General features: G+C 40.2%; 1 protein-coding gene across 1 annotated transcript in view; it reads left to right on the top strand.

The window, feature by feature from the left end:
* yjefn3 (YjeF N-terminal domain containing 3) overlaps positions 1-22,822 on the top strand; it is a 51,798-nt gene extending 28,976 nt beyond the window's left edge. The window contains exons 2-6 of the mRNA XM_039811803.1: positions 2,146-2,254; positions 15,121-15,231; positions 21,002-21,115; positions 21,611-21,761; positions 22,038-22,822. Coding sequence (XP_039667737.1) covers positions 2,146-2,254; positions 15,121-15,231; positions 21,002-21,115; positions 21,611-21,761; positions 22,038-22,234 — 682 coding nt within the window. The 3' untranslated portion in view covers positions 22,235-22,822. The remainder of the gene's footprint in view (positions 1-2,145; positions 2,255-15,120; positions 15,232-21,001; positions 21,116-21,610; positions 21,762-22,037) is intronic.
* The last annotated feature ends 3,740 nt before the right edge of the window (positions 22,823-26,562 follow it).

Here is a 26,562-nt window from a genome sequence, read left to right as displayed (position 1 = left end):
TATCGTGAATGCTGTGTGCTGCTCCCTTGTGGTAGAGCCTCTTGGCTAACACAAGCAACTGAGCAGTACACCCACAACACTGTTCTATCAGAAATGTTAAGGATCAAGAGTAAGTGCCTGTTCAGCACCACCACCATATGATAGTATCAGTCCTGGGTTCAAAGTTCTCCACCAACCAGCAACAGCACCGCAGATTTGGGATTTCTTTGCATAATTTAGACAGTTACCCTTTTCGGTTTTAAAGGCAACAAAATAAAATAGCCTATCCCCATGTAGAATCAATTTGGCTCAATTAAAACTGTAAGGAGCTCAGGTGCTGCCGGGTGCAGCAAACACAGAGCGAACCCTGTGGACCAAGGTGAACTTTCTAAAGATCAACTTGTCACAGTGACTCAGGAAACATCCCTGAGGTGAGCCATGGGTGACAGCTGCTGCCGCTCCACTGGCACAGGTAAATGCCAGAAACCCCACTTAGTCACAATGGCTTGCTGACACACAAAGACACACACACACACACACACACACACACACACACACACACACACACACACACACACACACACACGGAAACAGCATAACCCAGAGATTCAGATGCAGCCCTTCAGTGTAATTGCTCAGCACAAACAGAACATAACAGAAGTGTTTTTTCTGTCTCTTCCTGGAAATTGGAGCTGAAATTGGGCAGACAGTGGCATAATACAGCATTGTTACTACATAAATGCCAAAATTTTTCCATCACACTTCTACTAATCTGTATGCCAATGTCTAATATTATGAATCCATTGTATGGGGTGGTTGCATATTCTGTACGTATGATTTAACAATAAAAAGAAAAATGTAACCTAAAGAAAAACACACACACAGGCACACGTACACCTTCACTTATGCAAAGAGCTCTTCGTCTTTTCTGAGAGGTAAAGATTTGAAGTGGAGCAGAGCAACCCTGTTGCGGCAGTGCTGATTAGAAGCACAATATGGATGATGTGCATTGACCCCTTTATCATGTGCTCTTATTGGTTTGCGTTAGTCTGATAAAATGAAGGGTAGACGCAAACATATAATCACTCTTTCATCCTATTTTAGTTGCTGCATTATTCCTTCTGCTGTAGGGTTTTCTCACGTCTCTCTGAGATGTTTTAAAGTACAGCAAATGGGGGAAAAGAAATTAAGACAGCCAGTCTTGTTTCTAATTGAAAATAATCCAATATTTCTTATTGAGCTGCAGTACTGAGGAGGAACACCAGGTGTCTGTAGAGTAAAAGGAATGTATATGACGTTACAGAATCAGATCCCTAATAAAGACCTGCACGCACACACACACACACACACACACACACACACACACACACACACACACACACACACACACACACACACACACACACACACACACACACACCACACACAAAAAACACACACACACACACACACACACACACACAGAGCAGCCAGAGGAAGCAAAGGGACAATCTGTTCAGAACCAATGAGCCATGTGTGAACATTAGATTACAAAATATCATAACTAATGCTGAAATCACATTGTCAGGTTGGGTTCACATATACACAGGCGCAACCTGGCAAAGGCCACAATTCAGTTCATTACCCACTTTCTGACCGTGTTTTCCAGAAGCTGTGAAGGTTTGAGTAGACGTTGACAAATAGAAAGTCTTAAAAATTCACCTAAAGCAACACTTGCTGCTTATAACAGGCATGCAACAACCACTTAAGCATTTATGCCTGTAAGCAGATCAATTTTACTGTTGTAAAAAACCTTTTTAGTGTCTCATGGGTCACTGTGTTATTCATACAACCACTCAATTATGTATCATTTCAAAGAAATGTTACCTTGTATATGCCTGCTATTACCTGTAGTGTAGCACTGCCATTTGTACAGTACATTCAGGCAAAAAGGACATTTCTTTCACACTACAGGCACTTTAAATTATGTGCGTTTCTGCTGGTGGGCTAAATGATGCGTGAAGCCATTTACAGAAATGAGGCTCAGAGCACACTAGTGACGACACGATTCGCTTTCTAAGCACCTCCACTCAGAGTTATGCTGATGATAATTTTTATTGACGACGATGATTATGAACAATACCTCTCTCGTTAACACTATGTCGTGTCTTATTCTGTGTCTGACAGTAAGGGGGAGGCGGCAGCTATCGAGACAGAGCTACTGAGGGACTACAGGTTTGGACAACAGCAGTTGATAGAGATTTGGGGACAAGCATGTGCCCACGCCATCACTAAGGTCAGCACTCCTTCTAATTTCCAGATCTCCTTTGCTTCTCAGTCTGCATGTCTTTGTTTCTGTCTTTCTTCTCCAAGTAGGAGGTAGAACACAACACAAGGCAGACTCTTTTTATGTTTTTAATTTATTCATAATCCCCATCCATCCTTTTCCATCCAACCATCTAAACGTATGTATGTGGTCATGGGTTGATCCATCCGATACTATTGCTATAAATATAAGCTCAGGCAAATAACATCATTCCAGTATGTTTTTATGTTTTAGTTTTTAGTTTTTATTGCGAAATGGACCTGTGCTTTAATGTGATGTTTTGCTTTCAAAGCTCTTTTCTTTGGACCATTAACCCAATGGCACCAAACCCTGAACAGTCGTTAATGTGATGTGATGTGATGTGATGTGGTGTGATGCGATGTGTGTGTGTGTGTGTGTGTGTGTGTGTGTGTGTTGGGTCTGCCTTTAAGTGTGTTTAGCAGTACTCTTACAAACCAGCAATCACATTTTTCTTGCATATATTTTATGTTTTCCATGAATTGAGGAGTTGTATCTCCTCTTCTGCTCTGCTGTCTTTGTATTGAATAAAACAGGAAAATGTAACATTTAATAATTGTTTGTTTTTGAATGATTGTTCTTTTTTATCATCTGTCCTTTTACCAATATCGTAGCTGTAAGTATTAACACAAAAAAGAATGGTCAAATCAAAGGAAGTCATGCATATTTTCCAATTACTGTCACTTTCTGCATGAAGCCATTCAATCCAGAACCACCGTTACAAGTTCAGGTCCAATATAATCAAACTGTGCAAATCTGTTTAATAGCCTCCCTGTGTATCATTCAGCAAAACCTTATTTATTTATTTATTTTTTAGAAAAGCTGCACATTCTGTCCTTCTGGGCCTCAGTACTCATTAGAACCATCAGGGAGACCCTGGTGTGACTGTTTGGTTGTACAAGAGGGCAAAAAGTCACAGCTGCTGCAACTTACACTTTCCTAATTTGCATTGCATTCCTAAATTACAAAATGTATTATGTGGAAAGGAAATGTTCTAACTTTCAGTGACATTTACTTCCAAACATTTGAAGGGGCTCACCTCGAGGCAGAACACCTGAGCTCACTCTGTGGCAGCATTCCTAACCACACCGGTCCAGAACCACAGCTCTTCTTCTCTGTGGTCTGGACTGTGTCAAGCCAAGAGTGTGTGTCAGTGGAGGGCTGTTAGGAACACATGTGGTTCCCTTTGACCAGACCACTGGCTTGGTTTAACGCCACAATGGTTTCCTCAGCGGACTCTTCAACAGGCTGTGATGAATAAGAGTCTGAGCTACAAGACACATGAAACCCTGCGCTGCTGTCAGAAGGAGGGATGAAGAGAACAAGAAGGAAAGAGACAAAGACATAAGCAGAGACACAAATGAGTGGTTTACAGTAAAAAAGTTACAAAAAAACAAGTCAACAAAAGTGATAAAAGCAGTTTAATAGGATATATTTTACATCTCTCTTCAGAAAAAGCAAGGAAGAGACAGACACATGAAAGAGAAGAAGAGAGACAGTCAGGGAAGACGGACATATCAGAGATATCTAACCGGAGCTGAAAAAATTGGTGGAGACCAAACCAGAGCTAAAAAGGAGAGTGAATACATTCGCCAGGTGGTAAAAGGAACTACAAATTAAAGCTGCGAGCAGCGATGGATGGGCCCTCGCGCCTCTGCGCGCGTCGGGGTTACCTAGCGGATGCCGCACATTGCGACCGTGCATTTGCGCGGCACTCAGACACCGCAAATCGTCAACAATGAAAAGCGAACTCCCTGCCGAGTTCAACGATACCTCACACAAGACTCTACGTCATACATTTCATTAGCTGAGAAAGGGGGCGTGGCTTAAACATAGGGGGCGGGCCAAACCATCACCAATGAAGAAGGAAGTCTCTGCTGAGTTCAATGATACCTCACACAAGGGTCTACATCAAACGGGTCATTAGTTATAAAAGGGGGCGTGGTTAAATCTTAGGGGGCGGGCCAAATCATGACCAATGAAGAATGAAGTCTCTGCTGAGTTCAATGATACCTCACACAAGGGTATACCTTAAACGGTTCAAATGTTATGAAAAGGGGGCGTGGCTTAAGAATAGGGGGCGGGCCAAACCATCAACAATGAAGAAGGAACTCTCTGCTGAGTTCAATGACACCTCACACAAGACTCTACCTTAAACGGTTCAAATGTTATCAAAAGGGGCGTGGCCTGAGTAAGTGGGCGTTGTCATATTTTGTAAATTTTGCCCTGTAGGTGTCCTCAGGCCTGGACCTTTGTCAATCGTGAGAAATTTCGGGCAGATACGACAACGTACACTCAAGTTACAACAACTTCTTTGTTCATCGCTAAACACTCAAAATGGCAGCCATGCCACGCCCACACCGTCTGACGAAAAGTTTTTCTTTCAATAATTTTTCATCTTTAAGGTGTTGAGATGGTACCGACCAAGTTTGAAGTCCATCGGATGAAATCTCTAGGAGTTCGTTAAAGTATAGCACCTTGACTTTTAGGCCTACTTCCTGTTGCCACTAGTGGGCGCTATGACTTTAAGTAAATATGGGCCTTTATTTGTCCTCAGGGTTGGACTCTTATGAATCCTGAAATGTTTCGAGCCAGTTGGACAACGTACACTCGAGTTACACCCACTTCCTGTTTTGGCGGCGAAACGCACAAAATGGCCGCCCCGCCACGGCCACGCCCTCTGACGAAAAGTTTTTCTTTTAACAACTTTTCATCTTTAACTTCTTAAGATGGCACAGACCGAGTTTGAAGTTGATCGGATGAAATCTCTAGGAGGAGTTCGTCAAAGTATGACGTGGAAATGGCCAAAATCGCACAAATTTCTTTGAAATCAAAATGGCGGACTTCCTCATGGGTTTAGGGTATGGCTCTAATGAAGTTTGTTGTACATCTTGACATGTTACATATGTGTACCAAGTTTTGTGAGTCTACGTTAAATGCACTTCAGGGGCTCAGGGGCCCTTTGTAGGGGGCGCTAGTGAGCCATTTTTGTACGCCTCTTTCCGAAACCCTTAAAATACGTAATTTTCACCAGACTTGATGCGACCGCCAAATTTGGTGAGTTTTTGAATATGTTAAGCCCCTCAAAAAGGCAATTCATTTGACGGGAAAAAGAAAAAGAATTCCTTCAGTTTTAATAGGGCCTTCGCCGCTGTCAGCGCCCCGGCCCTAATTAATTCTAATGTTGCTCCTTGTCTACTGGATGTATAAATAAATAACTGTCTGATAACATGTCAACTTTATAAGGTGATAAGTCAATATTGTGTTTGCAGCTTGTTGCGCTGCCCCAAGTGGCCAAGAAAACAAAATCATTAATGCAGATTAAACTAGTGTTTGTTTTAGTGTGTCATTTGAGTCCTTATTGCATTCATGATTGGAACTAATTTTATGCTTTTAATTTGTTTGATTTTATAGGTATTTCTATTACAACACTACAACTGTATTATAAACAAACAAACAAACAAAGCTATTACATTCTTGGGGGATGAGAAACATGCAGACACAACAGCAACAGCTTAAAGAAAGTGAAATGGAAAAGAGAAGAAGTAAAGGCTGAGACAGGCAGAGTGGCAGCATCAGAGACTGTGTGTTCTCCCCTCAGAGTGTGTGATTAAACCCACCACATCCACTTCCCCTCTATTATCATCAGTCACCGCTGGCTCCATGCCTGGCCCTCCACCAACAGCCCCAACAGCGTAGCCTTACTACACAAACATGGCCTGGACGCTGCGGATCGCTGCTGCCCACAGCACGCTACTGCTTACATGACATCACTGCTATTTAAGGAAAATTACAGTAGAAGGAGATGCAGACAGTCTGATTTCGCTGGTTTCACTGCTGGCCTACTGCTGTTGGCTTCCAAATGTACCACAAAAAAACACCTATGCTGTCTAGCTGACACACAAAGACACACACGCACACACACACACACACACACACACACACACACACACACACACACACACACACACACACACACACACACACACACACACACACACACACACAGGTATTGTGTAAGTCATCCCTTTACTGTTCCAACAGCTGCAGCCACCAGACCAGTTTGTGTGTTTCTGTATCAGTCAGAGGCTTTTCAACACCTGAATGGAGACAGGAGATGTTTTTGTTACCACACAGCAATGCATTAGTCTATAGTTCACAGGAGCCACTAGGCTGTAGTTTAGTCCTCTAGTACAAATATTAAAGACACTGTTTTTCTGCATTATGTGAGTTTATTTGGGTTTCTAGAGCCATGGTTGTGTTTTCTCAGGCTCAGTGTGTGTTTCAGGTTAATTAGTGGTGAAAGAACATGTGCCTTCAACATTTGTTTCAAAGAGGTAGTCCCTTGGAGACCTTATTACAATCAAGACAGTCATATTTTTAGGTGTGTGTGTGTATGTATGTGTGCGTGCGTGCGTGCGTGTGTGTGAGTGAGAGGGGGGTCCTCTCAGTGCTCTGCACTATCCAAACCTTTCTCAATTTGGACCCTTCCTAAATCATCCTCCTAAAGCTCATTATTACAATTAATTTTTTGCAAAACTATTATGAGTATTGGTTTAGAATCCTGTATTGGAGTGCCCTTTTCTATATAATTCATTTATTTTTTATTTTTGGAAAACCTAAACCTTAGACCTTAAACCTTAAACTGAGAAAATGTCAAAAGTTTTCCATATGAGCAGATAAAAAGAAGCAACCAGCGCACAAACCTGCTGAACAGATACAACAAACCAGCTGTCTGCACTTGTAGAAACCTCCTCCACATCAAAAATATCATAAATATCTCAAACACTGGAAAACATTTCAACAAGTTTATTGGCCTAAAACGGAGTCGTAAATACTTGTTTTTCTAAAATAATACTGTGTCATTTGTTGGCAAGGCTGGGTCTCTAGTACTTTATACATGTCTGTTAAAAAGTCATTGTAGGCTGGTTTGAAATGTTTGAGAATTTTATTAAAAGAAAATACTTTTTTCTGAGGGTCTAATACACCAGTGAGGTCATACTATATAATGACTAAAGAAGCTATCAAATTCAGTATCTACCTAAAGAGTGCCCCGGGAATCTCTCTGTTTTCATTCTACAAATAGACAAACAAAAAAAGCACTTTCAGCAGCACCAACACTCCTCTTTTGCTAATTGCTTTCTCCATTTCAGCGATCCATGTGGAGGCTCGATATCAGAATAAATGAGTAGAGAGGTGTTAGAGTAAATCAAACTTCTTTTCCAAGCGAGATGAGACAAATGCTTCAAAACACATCAGAGCGCTGCCTGAATTGATTCAGCCTGCTCCCTTTATAGCTGCTTACCTTCAACAGTGTGTGGCTCTAATGGTTTCTCCAGCAGCATGAAATGGCTCCAGCATTGATATCACTGATCCTCCCGGGCTCTTAACATTTAGAGAAAAGGCCATTACCTGCTGATGTGCTCTTTTGGATGTCGCATGAAGGGAAGCAAGAAACAGAGAAAGAAAATGTACAAATGAAGAAAGACTAAGCTACTGTATTTTAAAGGTGCATTATGGTTATAATGGCTAAAATGTTAGCAAACAATTGTCTGTTTACACTTCCAGGAAAGATAGAGAAACATTAGCATTCATTTGACTTTAAGTTGTGTTTCTGGCCACCTGGCAAATTCATGTCCAGTATTCACTCTCCTTTTAGCTTTGCTTTGCTGTCCACCAACTCCTACTGTAAGAAAAAACTTTACCTTGAAAAATGTTACACTGTGTTCACCAGCTAGTCGCTAACTTAGTCTGTCTGCCATTTTGAATTGAAACAGTTGTATAGAGTAGGCTTATGGTGCATTCTTTTTGTCCACCGAAGTCGTTTTACGAGTTGTTTTCCGGAGTTACTACCCGGAAGTTGCAAAAAGAACGCCCCCGAGTTCGTATTTACGACTAGTCAAGTCGTCTGAACTCAGAGGACCCCGAGCTCACTTTCAAAGATGGCTACGTCGTGCATCACATGTAGTAAACATTGTGGTTTTCTACAATTTTAAGCACTTTTGTCTTTGTTGTAACCAAATGAAGAAGTCGTACACATAGCACTGTATACTGCTACCTATAGGCATGTCGCTACAGTCTTATTATGAGTTAAATACCGCCTGATTAGTTATTTTGTAGCTTGTGCAGCTGAAATTGGCTAGAGACGCTCGGTTGCTATATGACAACAATGGCTTTAAGCCAAGTCTTGAGTAGAAAGCAGAGCAGTAGCCTAACGTTAAAGCGCCCATATTATGCTCATTTTCAGGTTCATAACTGTATTTTAAGGTTGTACCAGAATAGGTTTACATGGTTTAATTTTCAAAAAACACCATATTTTTGTTGTACTGCACAGCTCTCTCTCACTGTTGCAGATCCTCTTTTCATCCTTCTTTTTCGTTTCTGTTTTAGCTACAGAGTGAGACCTCTTTTCATCTTCTTCTTCACTACTATCTTTGATTGCACTGCACATGCTCAGTAGTTCAGATGTAGAGCATGTCAGCTAGCTAACTCTAGAGACAGTAAAAGAGAGCCTGTTTCTACAACTCCAGTCAGTTACAAGGCAGGATTAGCTGGGAGACTTCTAAATGAGGGCGCACATGTAAGTAATTCTTTTGTAGATTATGGTGAACTTGTGTGTGTTGTAGCAGTGCTTTGCTATTGAGAACGACGTAGCATGCTAGCGTTAGCATTAGCGTTAGCATGCTAATGCTAACGCTTTTGAACAGCTCACTAGGAGACTGAAGGCAGGACACATTCAGAAACCGTATCTCTCTCAAAACAGCATGGATGGATTTTTTTCAAAGTTTGTATGTGTGTGGAAGCACCAGAGACACAAAAGAACACCCCAAATCCCAGAAAAAGTGTTTTTTTCATAATATGGGCACTTTAACGTTAATCAAAACGTAATTTTCATGTATCAAACTGTGAAATATATGTGTGTAATATGTCAATAACTGGGTGAATAGAATCCTAAATGTTACTAAAAATGTTACAAAAATCCATCTTTTCTCCGACTCGTAGTATTGTGTGCAACAACCCGCGGTTATTCGTATTTTGACACAGATGTGACGTCACGCTTGAGCTACTAGTCACGATTACAAGACAAAAAGAATGCACCATTATCAGAGGGATTTTGCTGAAAATAAACCAAAAGACAGTCTGTAAAATCTGTTAGGAACTACAGAGTAGGTTGATAATTAACGTCTTTCATAATCCACATAGTAATTTGATCCTTTATTAGCATAACAAATATTTATTGGTGCAGCTTTAACTCTACGTCTTTGTTCCTTTAATCCATAGATGTTTTATTTTAATACACAGTAAGCAATCATGTGTTTGCGCACCTGATGGCTGTGTTTCACAGATTGGCTCATAGGTGTGGTAATCTGACAGTCAGTGCTTTGGAATTGCAAGGAAGTGACATCATGATATACTTCTGTGTCTAATGTATACAGGTGTGTTTAATGTTTTGCAAATCACTGTGTGTAGTGTTTTGCAAAAAGTGTGAGGCTGACATTATGTGCTTATAGTGGTGCACATCTGGGTCAATGTTTTGCTACGTGAGTGTAAGGTTTTGATGACTGTGTAATACTTTTGATTTCATTGTGTAAGCAATTGACAAAAACTGTAAACACCTACATGGGCGAGTTCACAGTGGGCGACAGCACTATCAAAGATGGCTAGCCTTTTAATAGCTGGTTGCAGTAATTGTGTTTCAGCAGCACATTATTTTTATCCGATTCTTGAGTACGACTTTCGGTCGCCTACTACGTCTGCATACTTTTTCTGCCATTTATACTTTTTAAAATATTAAGCTTTTTTCTTTTTACATTGAAAGTCATGTGCATATCAAAAAAGACAAGAAGTTTTATTTGTTTAATTTATGTTGCTATTCTGGTATCTGGTCCTTTGTTATGAATAATGGTGTCTTGTAAGCCCGTTTGGGCTGGGGAAACTTTTATTGTATGCATGACACAATACAAAAAATACTTTTTATCACTATTTTCAACATACTATACTATGAATTTTTCCATTTACTATACAATTACTTTTTATCACTTTTTCCACATACTGTACTATGACTTTTTTATCACTTTTTTCGACATACTATATTATGACTTTTTAATCACTTTTTTCGACATACTATATTATGACTTTTTTTTAAATCACTTTTTTGACATACTGTACTATGACTTTTTTTTAAATAACTTTTTTGACATACTGTACTATGACTTTTTTTATCACTTTTTTGATATACTATACTATTACTTTTTTTTAAATCACTTTTTTGACATACTGTACTATGACTTTTTTATCACTTTTTTCGACATACTATATTATGACTTCTTAATCACTTTTTTCGACATACTATACTATGACTTTTTAATCACTTTTTTTGACGTACTAAACTATGACATTAATTTAACTTTTTTCGACATACCATAGTGTAACTTTTTAATGTCTTTTTTTTCGACATACCATGCTATCACTTTTTTCAACATGATGACTTTTTTATCACTTTTTTCGACATACTGTACTATGACTTTAATTTCTTCTTTTTTTTCGACAGACCATAATATGACTTATTTTGACGAACTATACTATGACTTTTTTTTCGACATACTATACTATGACTTTTCATCCCTTTTTTCAACATATTAGACTGGAACCTTTTAATTCAGTTTTCAACATACTATGTTATCACCTTTTTGGAGGCACAATGGCTCAATGGTTAACACTGCCGCCAACAAGCAATCTTCAAGTTTCAAGTTCAATACCCATTCCCCGCTGTACCTTTTCATGACTTTTTTTTTTTCGACTTTTTTGAATTTCTAATGGCTTTTGTTTGACATACTATACTATGACTTTGTTATCACTTTTTTCAACATACTATACTGTAACTTTTTTAATCACTTTTCTCAACATACTAAGCTATCACTATTTCAAAATAAATTCTTCAGTGGCCTAATGGCTCAATGGTTAAGACTGCTGCCAACAAGCAACCAGCAAGTAGTCAGTGTGGATTCTGACACTGGTTCCATACCCAGTCTATGCCTACCCCTCTTGTGATGTTTTTTTCGTCTGACATACTATGACTTTTTTAATCACTTTTTTTGACATACTGTACCAAATATCCTTTATACTAAAGATGCATTTCAAGCATCGCCAATGGTATGAAACGGTACACACTTCCTGTCTCCTAAAGAGGTATTGCCTCGTTTGAACGTGTAGTGAACTTCATGTGGATGAATGAAAAGTTATTTTTGAATAATTATTAATATATGGTCTTTTACTAACGTTAGATATTTACACAGCTAAATAAGACAAATTTAGCATCATGGAGATTAGTTTTGTTAGGGCGTTCACTAACGTTAGCTGATGTTAGCTTCTCTGTGTTGCCAGATCTCGTGAGACATTGGTCCTGAGACAGAAACAGGTCTCAAACACAAGTTAATTTTTTCAATTTTAGTGTCAGAATGCTCTGGAGATATGTGGCTTGTGAGAAATGGGATCAATATCTACTTTGGTGACTATGGGGCGAAAGGATCGCTCATAATCTGTGTTCACGACAATTCTCCTATTGGAATCAATATACTCAGACCTCCTTAAGAGGCGTGGCAGTGGCGGCGCCCATGTGACAAAGATACAGGAAACTAGCTCGAGTTGGGGCGTCTCGGTTCTAAACCATCTGACTCTTTTTAATCAATTTTTCCTACATACTATTAGTATATGCAATTGTATATCACTTTTTTTGACTACTATACTATGATGTTTTTATCACTTTTTTCGACATACTATACTATTACTTTATCACTATTTTCAAGATACTATACAATGAATTTTTTATCACTTTTTTTGACATACTGTACTGACTTTTTATAACTTTTTAACATTCTACACTATGACTTTCTCGACATACTATACTATGACTTTGTTATCACTTTTTTCGACATACTGTACTATGACTTTTTATAACTTTTTAACATTCTACACTATGACTTTCTCGACATACTATACTATGACTTTCTTATCCCTTTTTTCGACATACTATACTACGACTTTTTCATGACTTTTTTTGACATACGATACTATGACTTTTAATCAAAATTCAACATCCTATACTATGACTTTTTTTCGACATACTATACTACGACTTTTTCATGACTTTTTTCAACACACTATACTATGACTTTTATCACTTTTTTCGACATACTCTACAATGACTTTTTAACAGACATGTATAAAGTACTAGAGACCCAGACTTGAGTAAAAGTACAAGTGTTCTATCAAAAAAGTTCCTGCTCCTTAAGCACCACACTTAAGTGGAAATATATAATATATATATATAAAGTATTCAACTTTTTTATTACTTTTTTCGACATACTATACTATGACTTATTTCGATATACTTTTTACTGTAAGTTTTATTTTTAACATTTTATTCTATGACTTCATACAATATTGGTATTATTCAGCTTTTTTAAGACATTCTTATTAATTAGAACCATATCTACTTTTCCCTACAACTTCACCTTCTTACACATTTCAACCAGCAATTCAGTGTAGTGATAGCTTTTCAATAAAACCTTAAAATAATCCACTTTTGTTTGATACATTATTGGTATTATTCAACATTTCAATGCAATTCATACTAATTAAAACCATTCCCACTTTCCAAACTATTTTCATTTCTTAACCTTCTTCTTACGCAATTATGCCAGCAATCCAGTTTAGCTTTAGCAATTTAGCTTTTCAGCATTCACAAGCATTTTCTGCAGGAAATGCATTTTATAGTTACAGTTAGCATTTCCCTCTATAGGGAGCAGCTTATAATGGAGAGCTTGACATTATGCCACACACACTAATTAACTCGGTGCGATGTTTCATTAACATCAGATTAGACAGTGTGAAACTCACTTAGAGCGTTTGTCTCATTGGATATAAAAATGAAAGATGCTGTCCTGTTTTACCGTCTTCCCCTCCGTCTCTACTTTCTTTTCCTCTCAACACTCCTTGCTCCTCTCTCCTAATATTACCATCAGCCCCATGGCCCTCAGCGACCATAACACTCTCTCCTCCATCTCATCGAGTCTGTGTGATGATTTCTCAGCTGAGCGGTTATGATGGAGGCTGCTGTCTCTTCTCCTGGATTCATCGCTACAGTCAATGCACTCTTGAGTCTTGTTATTGGCAATTATACAATGTGGTAAATGGCCTATTTCTCCATATGAATTTTCTCCTTTACTGAATAGATTAGTGGAAGTGGAAGTAAATGGATTTTATGTGCGTTGGCAGAATCTCTGCCAGTTTTTGAGCTCATCTCCAAACTTTGGAGGCCAAGGATAAACAATGTAATTTCATCTACTATAATCATTTTATGGGGGTACAATAAAACATTGACTTGCCTTGTAATAAAGGGGTAACAACTCGTAAATTATGGTGTAACTACTTTCTGATTATAGGATATTTATGAAATAATAACATGGTACAGTGATGTAGTTAAGATAAACCACTAAAAAGGAGCCCAGGAAACATTTTCTTTATTATGAGGAGCTCATAAATTCATTATGGGATACGGTCATGTACTTATGAATAGACTAAACAAAGATGTAGCTGGCCGACTGTAGGTAAATTACATATACAGTATAGATTTAAAGGCATTGTACCCCATAATCATATATGAAAAACATACATCATTATTAATTTAGTTCTGAGTAAGTACTTTTACCCTTTTATTTTCAGACTTGTAGTTTTGTTCCATTAATATGTTATCATGTACTTTCTTTTATATGAGCCCCACAATAACAAAATACTTGCACTGCCATTTATCCAAACCATTAGTGTGAACTGCGGCCGTGGACTATTTATGGCGGTGACAGACCTTGGCTAATTGTTTTTACGGCTTGTGTTTTGACACACATTTAATTGGACAGGATTTCCAGAAGTCTGCGTCAACTGTCTCCCTCAGTTCAAGTTATTCTTCTATGAAAATGATGCTGTGGCCTTATGATGATGAACAATCATTCCTGTATAATGTAATAATGCAGAAACTCTCCACTGAACAACTGTGGAAAATGAAGGCAGACACCTTCAGGGCTTTCAGTTAGTGAGTGCGCACGCACATGCACACACACACACACACACACACACACACACACACTCACACACACACACACACACACACACACACACACACACACACACACACACACACACACACACACACAGACACACACACACACACACTCAGCACTTCTCTTTAAGTGTTGGAGATGGAAGATTAGCCACTCAGGTTGACAGTTCCTCAGGCAAATACCTGTCTCGTTTAAGAAGGTGCAAGGTGATTTACAAGGGAATATGTGGCCAGCAAACGAGGCAAATGCCAGCAGCCTGCTGCAGCCGAGGCCAAGACGGAAAGTGTGTTACACATACGGAAGCATCCCATGGTGAGGACACTGGTATTTTTTTCCACTGCTGCCAGGGTTGTTTTAATTAGATTGGGCCTTTTCTCATAGACGGAAGAGACAATATAGCTGGGGCCATTTCCATCCTTGTCTGGCATGACTGGCATGCTGCATTCAGGCCCTCTGAGTATGATGGAGAGGCAGAGGCACAGATCGGATGACCTGTGCTGAATAGGAGGCCTGAGTCTGAGGGATATATACTGCATAGTGATGACCAGCTGTCTGCCTCTTGCTTTTGTCTCACTATTGTTCTCTATCAATAACTCCGTCTATTTTCTGTACATCTCTTCTATCTCTGTGTCTTATGCTTTCTCCTCAGTCATGATCTCCTGTTTCTAACTGCCTATACCTCTCATTCTATCTCTCCATCAGGCCTACCCTCTCAGCTCTCTATCAAAGAAGCAGCCAACAGTGCTGGTGATCTGTGGTCCGGATCAAAACGGCTCCATTGGCTTGGTGTGTGCCCGGCACCTGCGCATATATGTAAGTAAACTACCGCAGTGCACAAAAGCAACTTTTCAGCAGAGTAAATCTCTTTTATATTTAACGACACCACACATAATCCATTGTAAAACACAGTCTGGTGCTTACCAAGTCATTTAGATGATATCACTATAAAAAAAAAAAACTAAATAAAAACTTTAACTCACGTCAGGACTAGCAGGGTATCCCCTATACAGGCCCTCTGCGCTTTACAGAATTTCATTTTAGCTCCTGTAAATGGCTTGGAGCAGTTATCCCATTACCCTCCCCGCAAGGGCACACAGACAGTCATGATATCATGCTATTGTTACCCTCGTTAAAGCCGTCTGCCTCTTACGCTCCACAGCCACGATATGATGTCATGACCATGATGTCTGCCCCTTAGGCCACATACTGACTGACATTTTCAAGACTAATTGTTTTTGGAGGCCGGATTCATCCTCTCTAAACACATTACAGATCACGACTTGAAAAAGATTTTCCTTTTTCACAGTTTATTTCATTACTTGGTGCTGTAGCCCCGTCCCAGTCTATGACTTTATTGGAAGGGAAATATTGGATATGTGTTTTGGGGATCTTTGGTTTAGGATGGAATGCATCTATACACTTTACCATATGTGTCTGACACAGTAGATTTATAGTGCATTGATAGTTCTGATTAAAACCATGTTAGATGGACTCTGATGGCTCTCTGTGGAGTCTCTCTCTTCCCTAGCTTCCCACCCTGTCTTTTTCCTTCTTAAGGCCAAGGATGAGGTCAGAGGTCCGCTCAGAAGAAAATATTTGTTGCCCTGGCATTGCAGAAATAAATGAGGAGCTTCTCTATAACTCATGTTTTCACCTGCTGCTGCTGTCTCCTCCTGTGTATTTGTCACCTCTTGTGAAACATTTGACTGCATCTTGAAATGTCCTATATCAAAACAGTTTTATTATTAATATTTTCAAAACAGTTTTATTATTAATATTTTCAAAGTGACTGCACTCTACAATAGGCCGACTGAGACTACATTTGTCTGACTTTGCTCTAACTTGAGAAACTTGAGTACTTACTTTGGACTGTGAATCACTCTCCTGGTGTAAGAGTGTGTGTTTTTCATGGTGCGATGTGATCCCTGTCAGCAGGAAGACATGCAAGCATACATGTGAGACGCGCACATTACAGTAACACACACACACACACACACACACACACACACACACACACACACACACACACACGCACACACACACACACACACACACACACACACACACACAGCGCCTTGAGCCCCTGATGCAGAGCTGTAAATGTGATTAGACAGAGCATAGAAATGAATGATCAGCTGCAGGCAAACAGGCCAACTTGCTTCTCACGTCACTCCAAGAAGTCCGTGTTCACAAAAGCAGGTTGTGTCTGAGTCTCTCATGCATGTTTGATTATTTCCACTGTTAGGTATGGGACAAAAAAACACAATGTTGCATACCGGAAGACACAGATATCTCTTGATCAAAGCTAATTTTGGATGAGAACAATAAACACGTCCTATGCACATTAGTTCCGCTGTATTGTTCGTATTAAGACAACTGGACATGATGTTATGTTTGGCTCACTGCATTGTGCTCTATAGACAATCACTGAATGAAAAATTCATGTCTGATGTTAGTCACATTATAATGGCATGAATGGCATGAACAAAATGCAAATATTCTTTATTATATCATAAAGGCGTCGCACCCAACCCATTGTCACCATATTCCGCTAAAGTGCACACATAACTTGTGTGATGATGCGATTGTTTTTTGTTTTGGTGATAATTCAATTCAATTCAATTTTATTTATAGTATCAAATCATAACATAGGTTATCTCGAGACACTTTACAGATAGAGTAGGTCTAGACCACACTCTATAATTTACAAAGCCCCAACAATTACAATAAGTCCCTCAAGAGCAAGCAGTGCGACAGTGGCGAGGAAAAACTCCCTCTTGGGAAGAAACCTCGGACAGACCCAGGCTCTTGGTAGGCGGTGTCTGACAAGCCGGTTGGGGATGTGATGAACAGTGGCAATAGTAGTCACATTAATAATGGAACAGTGACTTCAATGGTAGTTGTAGTAGTTCATGTCATATCAGGGCGCTGCAGGGCGTTACAGGATGTAGCGTGGCCCAGCAGAGCATGGATGGATGTAGCGGGAAGCTGCAGGGTTCCGCCGGAAGCAGCAGGGTTCAGCAGGATGCAGCATGACATTGCAGGGCACCGCTGAGCTCAGCAGGGAGTGCAGCAGGACCACGGCGACAGCTGGAACCAAGATCTTGGTGCCAACGTTCTCCAAGGAAATACGCTGGGGGAAAAAACATAAGGACTCCGGGGAGTAAACTCCCCAGAAGCTAGGATTAGTAACAAGCATTTCTGGGACGGGATACACACAAATAGTAATAGTAATAGTAATAGAAAGGGAGAGGAGAGAGCAGCTCAGTGTGTCAAAGGAAGGAAGTCCCCCGGCAGTCTAGAACTATAACAGCGTAACTATAACAGCGTAACTAAGAGAGACAGGTCATAAGGAGAGGTAGCTTTTTCGGGCTTAGAACTCTCCCCCTGTCGGATCGGGCTTGGCTGGCCTGCCTCCCTCTACTTTGTTATGTATTAATAATCTAACAATTTTGAAGAGAAGCAGGTAGGCCAGTTAGGTGAGCACTGCAACTCCTCACTCCCTAACTATAAGCTTTATCAAATAGAAGAGTTTTAAGTTCATTCTTGAAAGCAATTACAGTTTCTGCCCCCCGAATCCAGATCGGGAGCTGGTTCCATAGGAGAGGAGCCTGATAACTGAAGGCTCTGGCTCCCATTCTACTTTTAGAGACTCTAGGTACCACCAGTAACTCTGCATTCTGGGAGCGCAGTGCTCTAGTGGGACAATAGGGTATTAGGAGCTCTTCTAGATATGATGGTGCTAGACCATTTAGAGCTTTGTAGTTCAAGAGAAGGATTTTAAACTCAATCCTGGATTCAACAGGAAGCCAGTGCAGAGAAGCTTATACAGGTGAAATATGATCTCTTCTCTTAGTTCTTGTGAGAACACGCGCTGCAGCATTCTGGATCAGCTGGAGAGTCTTAAGGGACTTATTTGAGCAACCTGACAGTAGGCAATTACAATAGTCCAGCCTGGACGTAACAAATGCATGGACTAGTTTTTCAGCGTCGTTTTGAGACAGGATATTCCTAATTTTGGCAATGTTACGAAGATGAAAAAAGGCTGTTCTTGAGGTTTGTTTTAGATTGGCATTAAAGGATATATCCTGATCAAAAATAACTCCTAAATTTCTGACAGTAGTGCTGGAGGCCAGGGCAATACCATCCAGAGTAGCTATGTCTTTAGATAATGAGGTTCTGAGGTCCCAGTACAATAACTTCAGTTTTGTTAGGGTTTAACATCAGAAAATTATAGGTCATCCAGGATTTTATATCTTTAATGCACGCTTGAAATTTAGCTAGCTGACTAGTTTCGTCTGGTTTGATTGACAAGTATAATTGGGTGTCATCCGCATAACAGTGAAAGTTAATTGAGTGTTTCCTTATAATATTGCCTAGAAGAAGCATATATAAGGAGAATATAATTGGTCCAAGCACTGAGCCTTGAGGAACGCCATGGCTAACTTTATCGTACTTGGAGGATTTATCATTAACATTAACAAATTGAGATCGATCAGAGAAATAGGACTTAAACCAGCTTAGAGCAACTCCTTTAATGCCAACTAAGTGTTCCAATCTCTGTAACAGGATTGTATGGTCAATAGTGTCAAATGCAGCACTAAGATCTAGTAAAACAAGAATGGAGACAAGTCCTTTGTCTGCAGCAGTTAAAAGGTCGTTAGTAATTTTCACCAGTGCCGTCTCTGTGCTATGATGCTTTCTAAATCCTGATTAAAAGTCATCAAATAAACTATTGCTATGTAGAAAATCACATAACTGATTAGCAACCACCTTCTCAAGGATCTTGGATAGATAACTCACTCTCTCTGTGATGTGTGCTCGTTGCATTGCTAAGGCTGGACTAGCGTCTTCATTTTTGCTTCAGACCTGGAATTGTCATAAGTAACTTTTGCAATTCTTTAAGAGAGGACACAGTAAACTAGGCTGGTAGTTTTTTCTTTCTTCCCAACAAGGTAAGGGGTGTCAGAGGGCCAAGGTTTAAGAGTAAAGGTTTGCTTCTGAAAAAAAATCCAAATACCACAAGACACCATCATCCCTCAGAGAGAGGAAGTGTAACCCTGGAAAAAGTCCTTGTTTGTACCCTTTTCATGGTTCTGTCTCACGCTTCATTTCTGCTCATGCTCAGTGACACTGACAGTCATTTCGAATTCTTCTTTAGTTTCACACAGTTAGATGGTGTAACTGCTGATGAGGTCAAGGGCATACCGGGGGCGGCTGGCTTACCCCAAGGGAAACACACACACACACACACAAACACACACACACACACACACACACACACACACACACGCACACAGTGGATTGCATTTGGTCTGGTTGCTCGCTCTGCGGAGATCACAATGGAGATGACGTCAAGTGATGAGTGGCTGTGGCTGTTTGAGTGGTTTAGGATCCCCAAGGAAGCAGCAGTCTATCTCACCGACAGATCACTTCCTTTGAAGGCAGACTGTTTTTCACTAAAAGACACAAATCTCAACCTCTTTGTGGCACTAGAGAAAAAGACTGAGGATCACCAAATTCATTGGGATGCATCCTCTGGGGACCATGAATGGCTGTACAAAATTGCAGGGCAATCCATCCAATAGTAATATTAAGATATTTCAGTCGGGAGCAAAGTAATGGACCAACAATCCAACCAACTGACCAACATTGCCAAGCATAGAGCCATAGTGGTGGCAAGGCTCACAACTATGACAGCAGTTCGATTGCAATGTGTCTTTCCAGAAACAGTGACCCAGTTACTCTGCGTAGGCCTCGCTATCAACAGTTTTCATTGGAATTGCTTTCTACCGAAGAAATATTTCTTATGAATCCTGCTGACAGTGTGTGCTGTGGATTATCCAGAGTAATGGCACATTGTTCTAAATAGATCTTACTTTTCTCTTTTTAAAGTAATGTTTAAAAGCTATGAGCACTCCATTGGTGCTTTAGCATGGATAAGTGGATGGATATCTCAGCCCTGGGCAAAATAAAACAAAACCTATTTTCATGGCTTGATACCATTAGGTTTAAGTGAGAGAAAAATGGGTAAACCTGCCCTTTAAAAGTCATTATTAGAATATTTATCAATGACCACACACACACACGCACGCACGCACGCACGCACACACAGACACACACACACACACACACACACACACACACACACACACACACACACACACACACACACACACACACACACACACACACTTCTGACAGTGGTTCCTAGGTTTTAAGATTTATATTAGGACCGTGTAAAGGTCACAGGTGCTTCCTGCTGAGCATCACAGACTTTTCAGACTGCGGGTGTCTGGATTTCTACTCCTCTCAGCTTCCAGTTTATAAGTGAAGTATTCATTCAGGAAGCAGCAAACCACCAAAACTTCTGATCACTGGTCCACAGTATATTTACTTGTCATGAACTGAAGGCCAAATCTATCATACACATTCAATCATGTCAGTCTTGGCTGAAATAGAATTGTTGATATTACGTAACCTTTTCTCTATTCTTATTTATCTCCTCCTTTGTGCCCCCCCCGACGCGCACACACACACACCCCACCTTTGTTGTTTGTCTCTGTTGCCTCGTCTCACACAGGAATATGAGCCTACCATCTACCACCCTAAACGCTCCTCTCAAAGTCTACACCAGGACTTTACAGTTCAGTGTGAGAAGATGGACATCCCTTTCCTCTCCTATCTTCCCACAGAGGTCAGCAGCGTTTTTTACAGAACAAAACAATTTACAAGAGCTTCAGTGGTCTTGTAGCTTGTTGCTATAAAGACACATTAAAACTGTATGAACTGTTGATTCATTTGTAACAGTGAAATCACTTTGATTAAAACATTTTGGGAAATGTGCTTATTCACTTTCTTTCGTGTCCAGAGTTAGATGAGAAGATTGACACCACTCTCCCATCTGAGAGTGGTATTAATATTCTCATCTGTCGCTCTGCAAGAGAGAAAATAAGCCTATTGCCTAAAATATCAAACTTTTTAGGAATGCTTTGAATTGTGGCATTGGATTAGATCAATAAAAAAGTTAAGAAACACCTATTTTTTATGTGACCCTTTTGAATAAAAGTGAAATGTCTACTACTATTACTACTACTTGTGAACCCTTATTGATGATTATTTGATTTGCTTTTCTATGCTGTTATTCATCTTGCAACCCCCAATTATTCATGCTGAGATGTGTTATGTTCAGGTACAGCTCATAAACGATGCCTACAACCTAGTGATTGATGCCATGTTGGGCCCAGATGCAGACTGTGCCAACATTAAGGAGCCCTACCCTGGCATTCTGGTCACCCTGAAACAAGTCAAGATCCCCATTGCCAGTGTGGATGTGCCCTCAGGTAAGTGTTTATACAAATTATAGATATCAGGCTGGAGGTTCAGAAACACAACTTGATAAATTGGCCTCCGGGCAGCTCCCTGGGAGCTTTGGCTCAGCAGGACTTCCAAAATCTGGAGGCCCACATGGAGGATAAATCTTACACTACAGTTGCCTCAGTGTGAGCTCATCATACCTCAAATGCACTCCCTGCAGAGTTTGAGCACAACAGGCAGAAAATTACCACAATCCTTCTCCCTTTAAATTCCTCTGCTCCTCCTTTCTGTCTTTTTCTCAGGATGGGACGTAGAAGAACCAAGTCAGGATGGCATTAACCCAGAAGTTCTCATCTCACTCACAGCACCAAAGAAGTGCGCCATGAGTTTCTCTGGGAAGCATTTTTTGGCCGGACGCTTCCTGCCCTATGACATCCAGAAAAAATACGAGCTTAACCTCCCAGACTACCCTGGCACAGACTGTCTTATAGAATTGTAACACATGGGAAACATAAGAGCCAGTGTGGCCGCTGCTCATTTTCAAAAAACGTACAGTTGATCTATTCTCTTTGTTTTGTATTTTATAGATTTAATGTTAACAGCTCAGTTGTGTAGATCAGGCTACACCTTAGCCAAATATGCTGTTGAGCTAAAGTAAAAGGATAATATTTAGAAGCTGTGGTTTGAGTCTTTTTAGGGAATGGCATGAGGAGTTTTTGTGTCAGTCTACTTGTAAAAGCTGTAGCATTACACTGTTTTCTGATTACTTTGCAAAAGACAGAAATATCTTTTTCCACAGTCAGAAAAGAGAGGTGATATTTCTATGATGCCAACCACTGGAAAGTTTTTTTTCTTCACAAAATGTTCATGTTCTAATGGTCTTATGTTTAACTTTCTACTGAAGTGTGCTGCTGAGATGAGATGTTGTGTAGGTTGGCCATTTCCAATTTTCCATTTATGTGTTTTAGGTTTGTTTTGTCAGCCTGCACTTCGGCATTACTTTTGTTTCAGTTACTTCATTAGCTGTTAAAAAAAAGGCCCAGACAGTTGTTGTCTAATAAAAAAAACGTCCTTTTTAAGGATTCAATTTCTGGTGTTCTGGTGTTTTCCTTCACGTGAAGCTGCACTGATCAATATATTTTATATTAACAATGACTCATGGTTGTATGCCTCCGTTTTTGCAGAACATAATGATGATGATGTCACAGTGAAGTTGACCTTTAACCTTTTGGGTAAAAAATGTCACCACTTCATCATTTTATACTATTAGACATTTGTGTGAAATGTTGTCATAGTTAGCGTAGGAATTCTTGAGTTGTGGCCAAAAATGTTGACACAATGACCTTTGAATGCCAAATTCGAATCACTTAATCTTTGAACTGAAGTGGACATTTGTGCAAATTCTAATTCAATTCTATCCAGGTGTTCCTGAGATATCGCGTTGACGAGACGGACAACCCAAAAACTTAATGCCTCCAGCTATCTTTGACACGGAGGCATAAAAATGACTACGTGTAATGTGAAAGGGGGTCGCTCGTAGTGACAAACCCGCCAAGAATCACAGACCAACTCTACAGCTTCCATGGTGCCTTTTGCCTATTTTTGGATAATTGTTGTTGGTTTTCTTGCCCACAACTCTGCTCTCATCAAGCATGTGTCCAGCTGCCTGAGGCAGCTGTTTTCAGCGAAAAAGGTCAGATAACCTCACTGTGACCCACCTGATCAACAATAAACATCGGACGGACACAGTTAGCAACTAGTTAGTGAACATAGTGGAGCAATTAGCAGCTAAAATACCAGATATTTTTCTCAGGAGTTGGTGGAGACCGAAAACGTAGAGTAAACATTGGACTTACATATTCATAAAGTGTACAAAAACATGACTCAATCAATTTTATTTGACACATGAAATTGTGCAAACTTGTTATCCCATGAGCTCTTCAACTCGTGCATGATTCATCATCAAGCAGAATGTGGCTGCCAGATTGGAACACGAAGAGTCACCCGGTTGAATGGCACCAGCACTCCAGGATCCAGCCAAGTCTCGGCGAAAGGACGCTACAGCTCCCGACATGCTGCTGGAAACTGACGGAGGCACGGAGGCCACCCAGCTCACCGTCCGATGCCTGCACATTAGCTAGCGGGATCAGAGAAGTCTCAATCGGTGTTTAATTCCTCCATGCTTGCATCAGTGCCCCCTCTGATGTACAGATGGAGATAGACGCAGAGATGGTCTTGCTTGTCCACATAGTCAGGATCGTGGCCATAGGTCTTAGCTGGTTACATGCTGCCAGTCCGACATGCCGCCACTCCGACATGCTTCTATTCCGACATGCTGCTATTCCCTAACCCTAACCCCTAACCCTAATGGAAACAAAAATTGTTGGAGTGGTGGGACGTTTGAAAACAATGGAAGTGCCGCCACACCGACAATTAGACGTCACTGTCGGAGTGGGGGTATGGCGGAATGGATGGCGGAACCGTCTCAGCTGATAGCCATCTTTACCTTTTCCTCTGTGCTTACTCTGATGTTTACATTTGAAAAACTTGACTGGCCAGGCTAGCAAAGGCAGCAGCAGACTGCTGCAGAGTTGATTTCCCTATCCTCATGAGTGACTCGTAGTCATGGGATGGACGCAGAGAGTTGGTCTTGCTAGCTTGAGATTTTCTCCACCTTTTCCTCCTGTTACTCTAATGTTTGCATTTGAAAACTTGACCGGTCAGCTGGCTAACTAGCCCAGGCTAGCAGGAGGTTAGCAGAGTCGGCAAGAGAGTGGCAAGTTGATTTCCCGATCCGGATGAGCGACATGCCATCCCCACTGATAAATTATATAATTTCTTTAAGGAATTATGTAAGTTTCAAGTTTACTTCATTTACATGGCACTTTAAAAGCAAACACGTTTGCACCAAAATGCTTCACAAAGACAAAAAACATATGCACACCAGCATAAAACACACATAGATTTGATCTTCAAAGCTGGAGGAAAAAATCCCCTGTGGCTGCTAGTGATGGTGTCCTCGGGTGTCTTCAGCAGGGTAGCTGCTTGCTAACACAGACCCTGAACACAGCTCGTTCTGTTAAATAACGGTCTCTAATCACGAGGCCACCTAGCTGTGTTACATGCACAACACATGCAATTAGTGTTGTGCTTCTTAGGTGAGCGCATGCTGTTACTTCTGTTTATCGGTTCCCAACTGGATTTGATTTGGTAATGAAAGCCACAAACACGTGTGATCATACTGTAATCAGCTGGAGAGGAAGGCCTCTCATTATTGAGCTCAGGGCTGCGGGGATTCAATAAGAATGACGAAGCGAGACTTCTGTGCTGTTTATGGATGAGGTAATGTGTATGTTCATGCAGGACAAGATAGTGTATTTATATGAAGTTATGGAGCTTCTTCTGAATACTAATGCACTAATGCCCGGCGTGTGTGTGTGTGTGTGTGTGTGTGTGTGTGCACATGTGTGAGTGGGTGCAGAAAGTCAGTGAAAAGGAATGTCGATTTGGTGGTGCTCGGTGGTATTAAATCTGTCAGAGGCGAACAGACGAGGGTTGTAGAAATATGTCTGAGGGCTCAGTGGTCCTGTCTTTTTAAGCCTGTCCAATCCCTGTCAGGAAACAACGACTTGTCACCACTCTGTCGTCTGTGCTTTTCACAAGAGCCGCTGAGTAATGAGCTTCAGAGTCGTCGGTGGCCCGTAGAATTGAACAATCATAACTGACAGCGGCACTTGTAATATCCAGCGAGAGTCTTACATGGAGAAGAAATGCAGTCAAATGATTTTGTGGAGTGAGGCAGAAAGTTTAAATTAGTGCTTGCGTTGTAGAACACACACAATTTACAGGGTCTTGCAGGGCTTTAAAGACAAACAATCATTGCATGTGTCATATTCTTAAAATGTGAGCTCGTTTTACATGTTGATCCCCTGAATAGAGAAAGACGTCTGTCCAAAGAAGGCTTAATGAAAGGTACTACAATTCTTCATTGTAGTTTCACTGAGCACTTCTTATAGGAGCATGATTATGTAGGCATTTCTAAATATGTTTATTATTTAAAAAAAATTAAAGACTTATTTCCGCTCTTGATAATTCTTAATTGTGACAGTGGTGGAGGAATATTCTTCACTTAAGTAAAAGTAATAATACAACAATGTAAAAAATAATCCATTACAAGATAAAACCCTGCATTCTATAACCTACGTAAGTAAAAGTACATAAGTATTATCAGCAAAATGTACTTAAAGTATCAACATTAAAAGTTAAATCTACACTGTGGCTGACATACAAAGTATTATGAGTGGGTAAGTAGCTTAGTCAAGATAAATCTGAGGGGTCATGAGATAATTAATGGAAGAGAGAAGAAGAAACAAAAGTTCTGTGACATAAATTTATATCTACAGCTTGGACTTTTCACTAATCTTTATATTTGTGAAATAATAGACAGTTATTTATTTGGCGGAACTGTTAACAACTCATAGACACCTGCATTGTCACAACAAGGAGCCAACAAGTTTGGAAACCACTGTAATCTTTAACAATGTAGGCAGTTTCTGTGTGTAAAATCATTCAAAGCTAACCAGTAACTATATCTGTCAGTACTGTAGTGGAATAAAAATTACAATATTTATTATAGTGGAGTAGAATTAAATGCCCAAGTAAAGTACAAGTACCTCAAAATTGTACTTAAGAACAGTACTTTAGCAAATGTACTTAGTTCCTTTCCACCGCTGAACTGTTTAAACTTTGTCAGGGCTTGAACGAAGAAATCCTGAACTTATTTCCATCCTTGTGCCACCAAACTTTATCAAGATGGAGACGCATCCA

This window comes from Perca fluviatilis, chromosome 9 (genome assembly GCF_010015445.1).
Source record: "Perca fluviatilis chromosome 9, GENO_Pfluv_1.0, whole genome shotgun sequence".
Lineage (NCBI taxonomy): Eukaryota > Metazoa > Chordata > Actinopteri > Perciformes > Percidae > Perca > Perca fluviatilis.
Note: the sequence above shows the minus strand (reverse complement) of the source record. Positions and strands in the feature narration are given on the sequence as shown.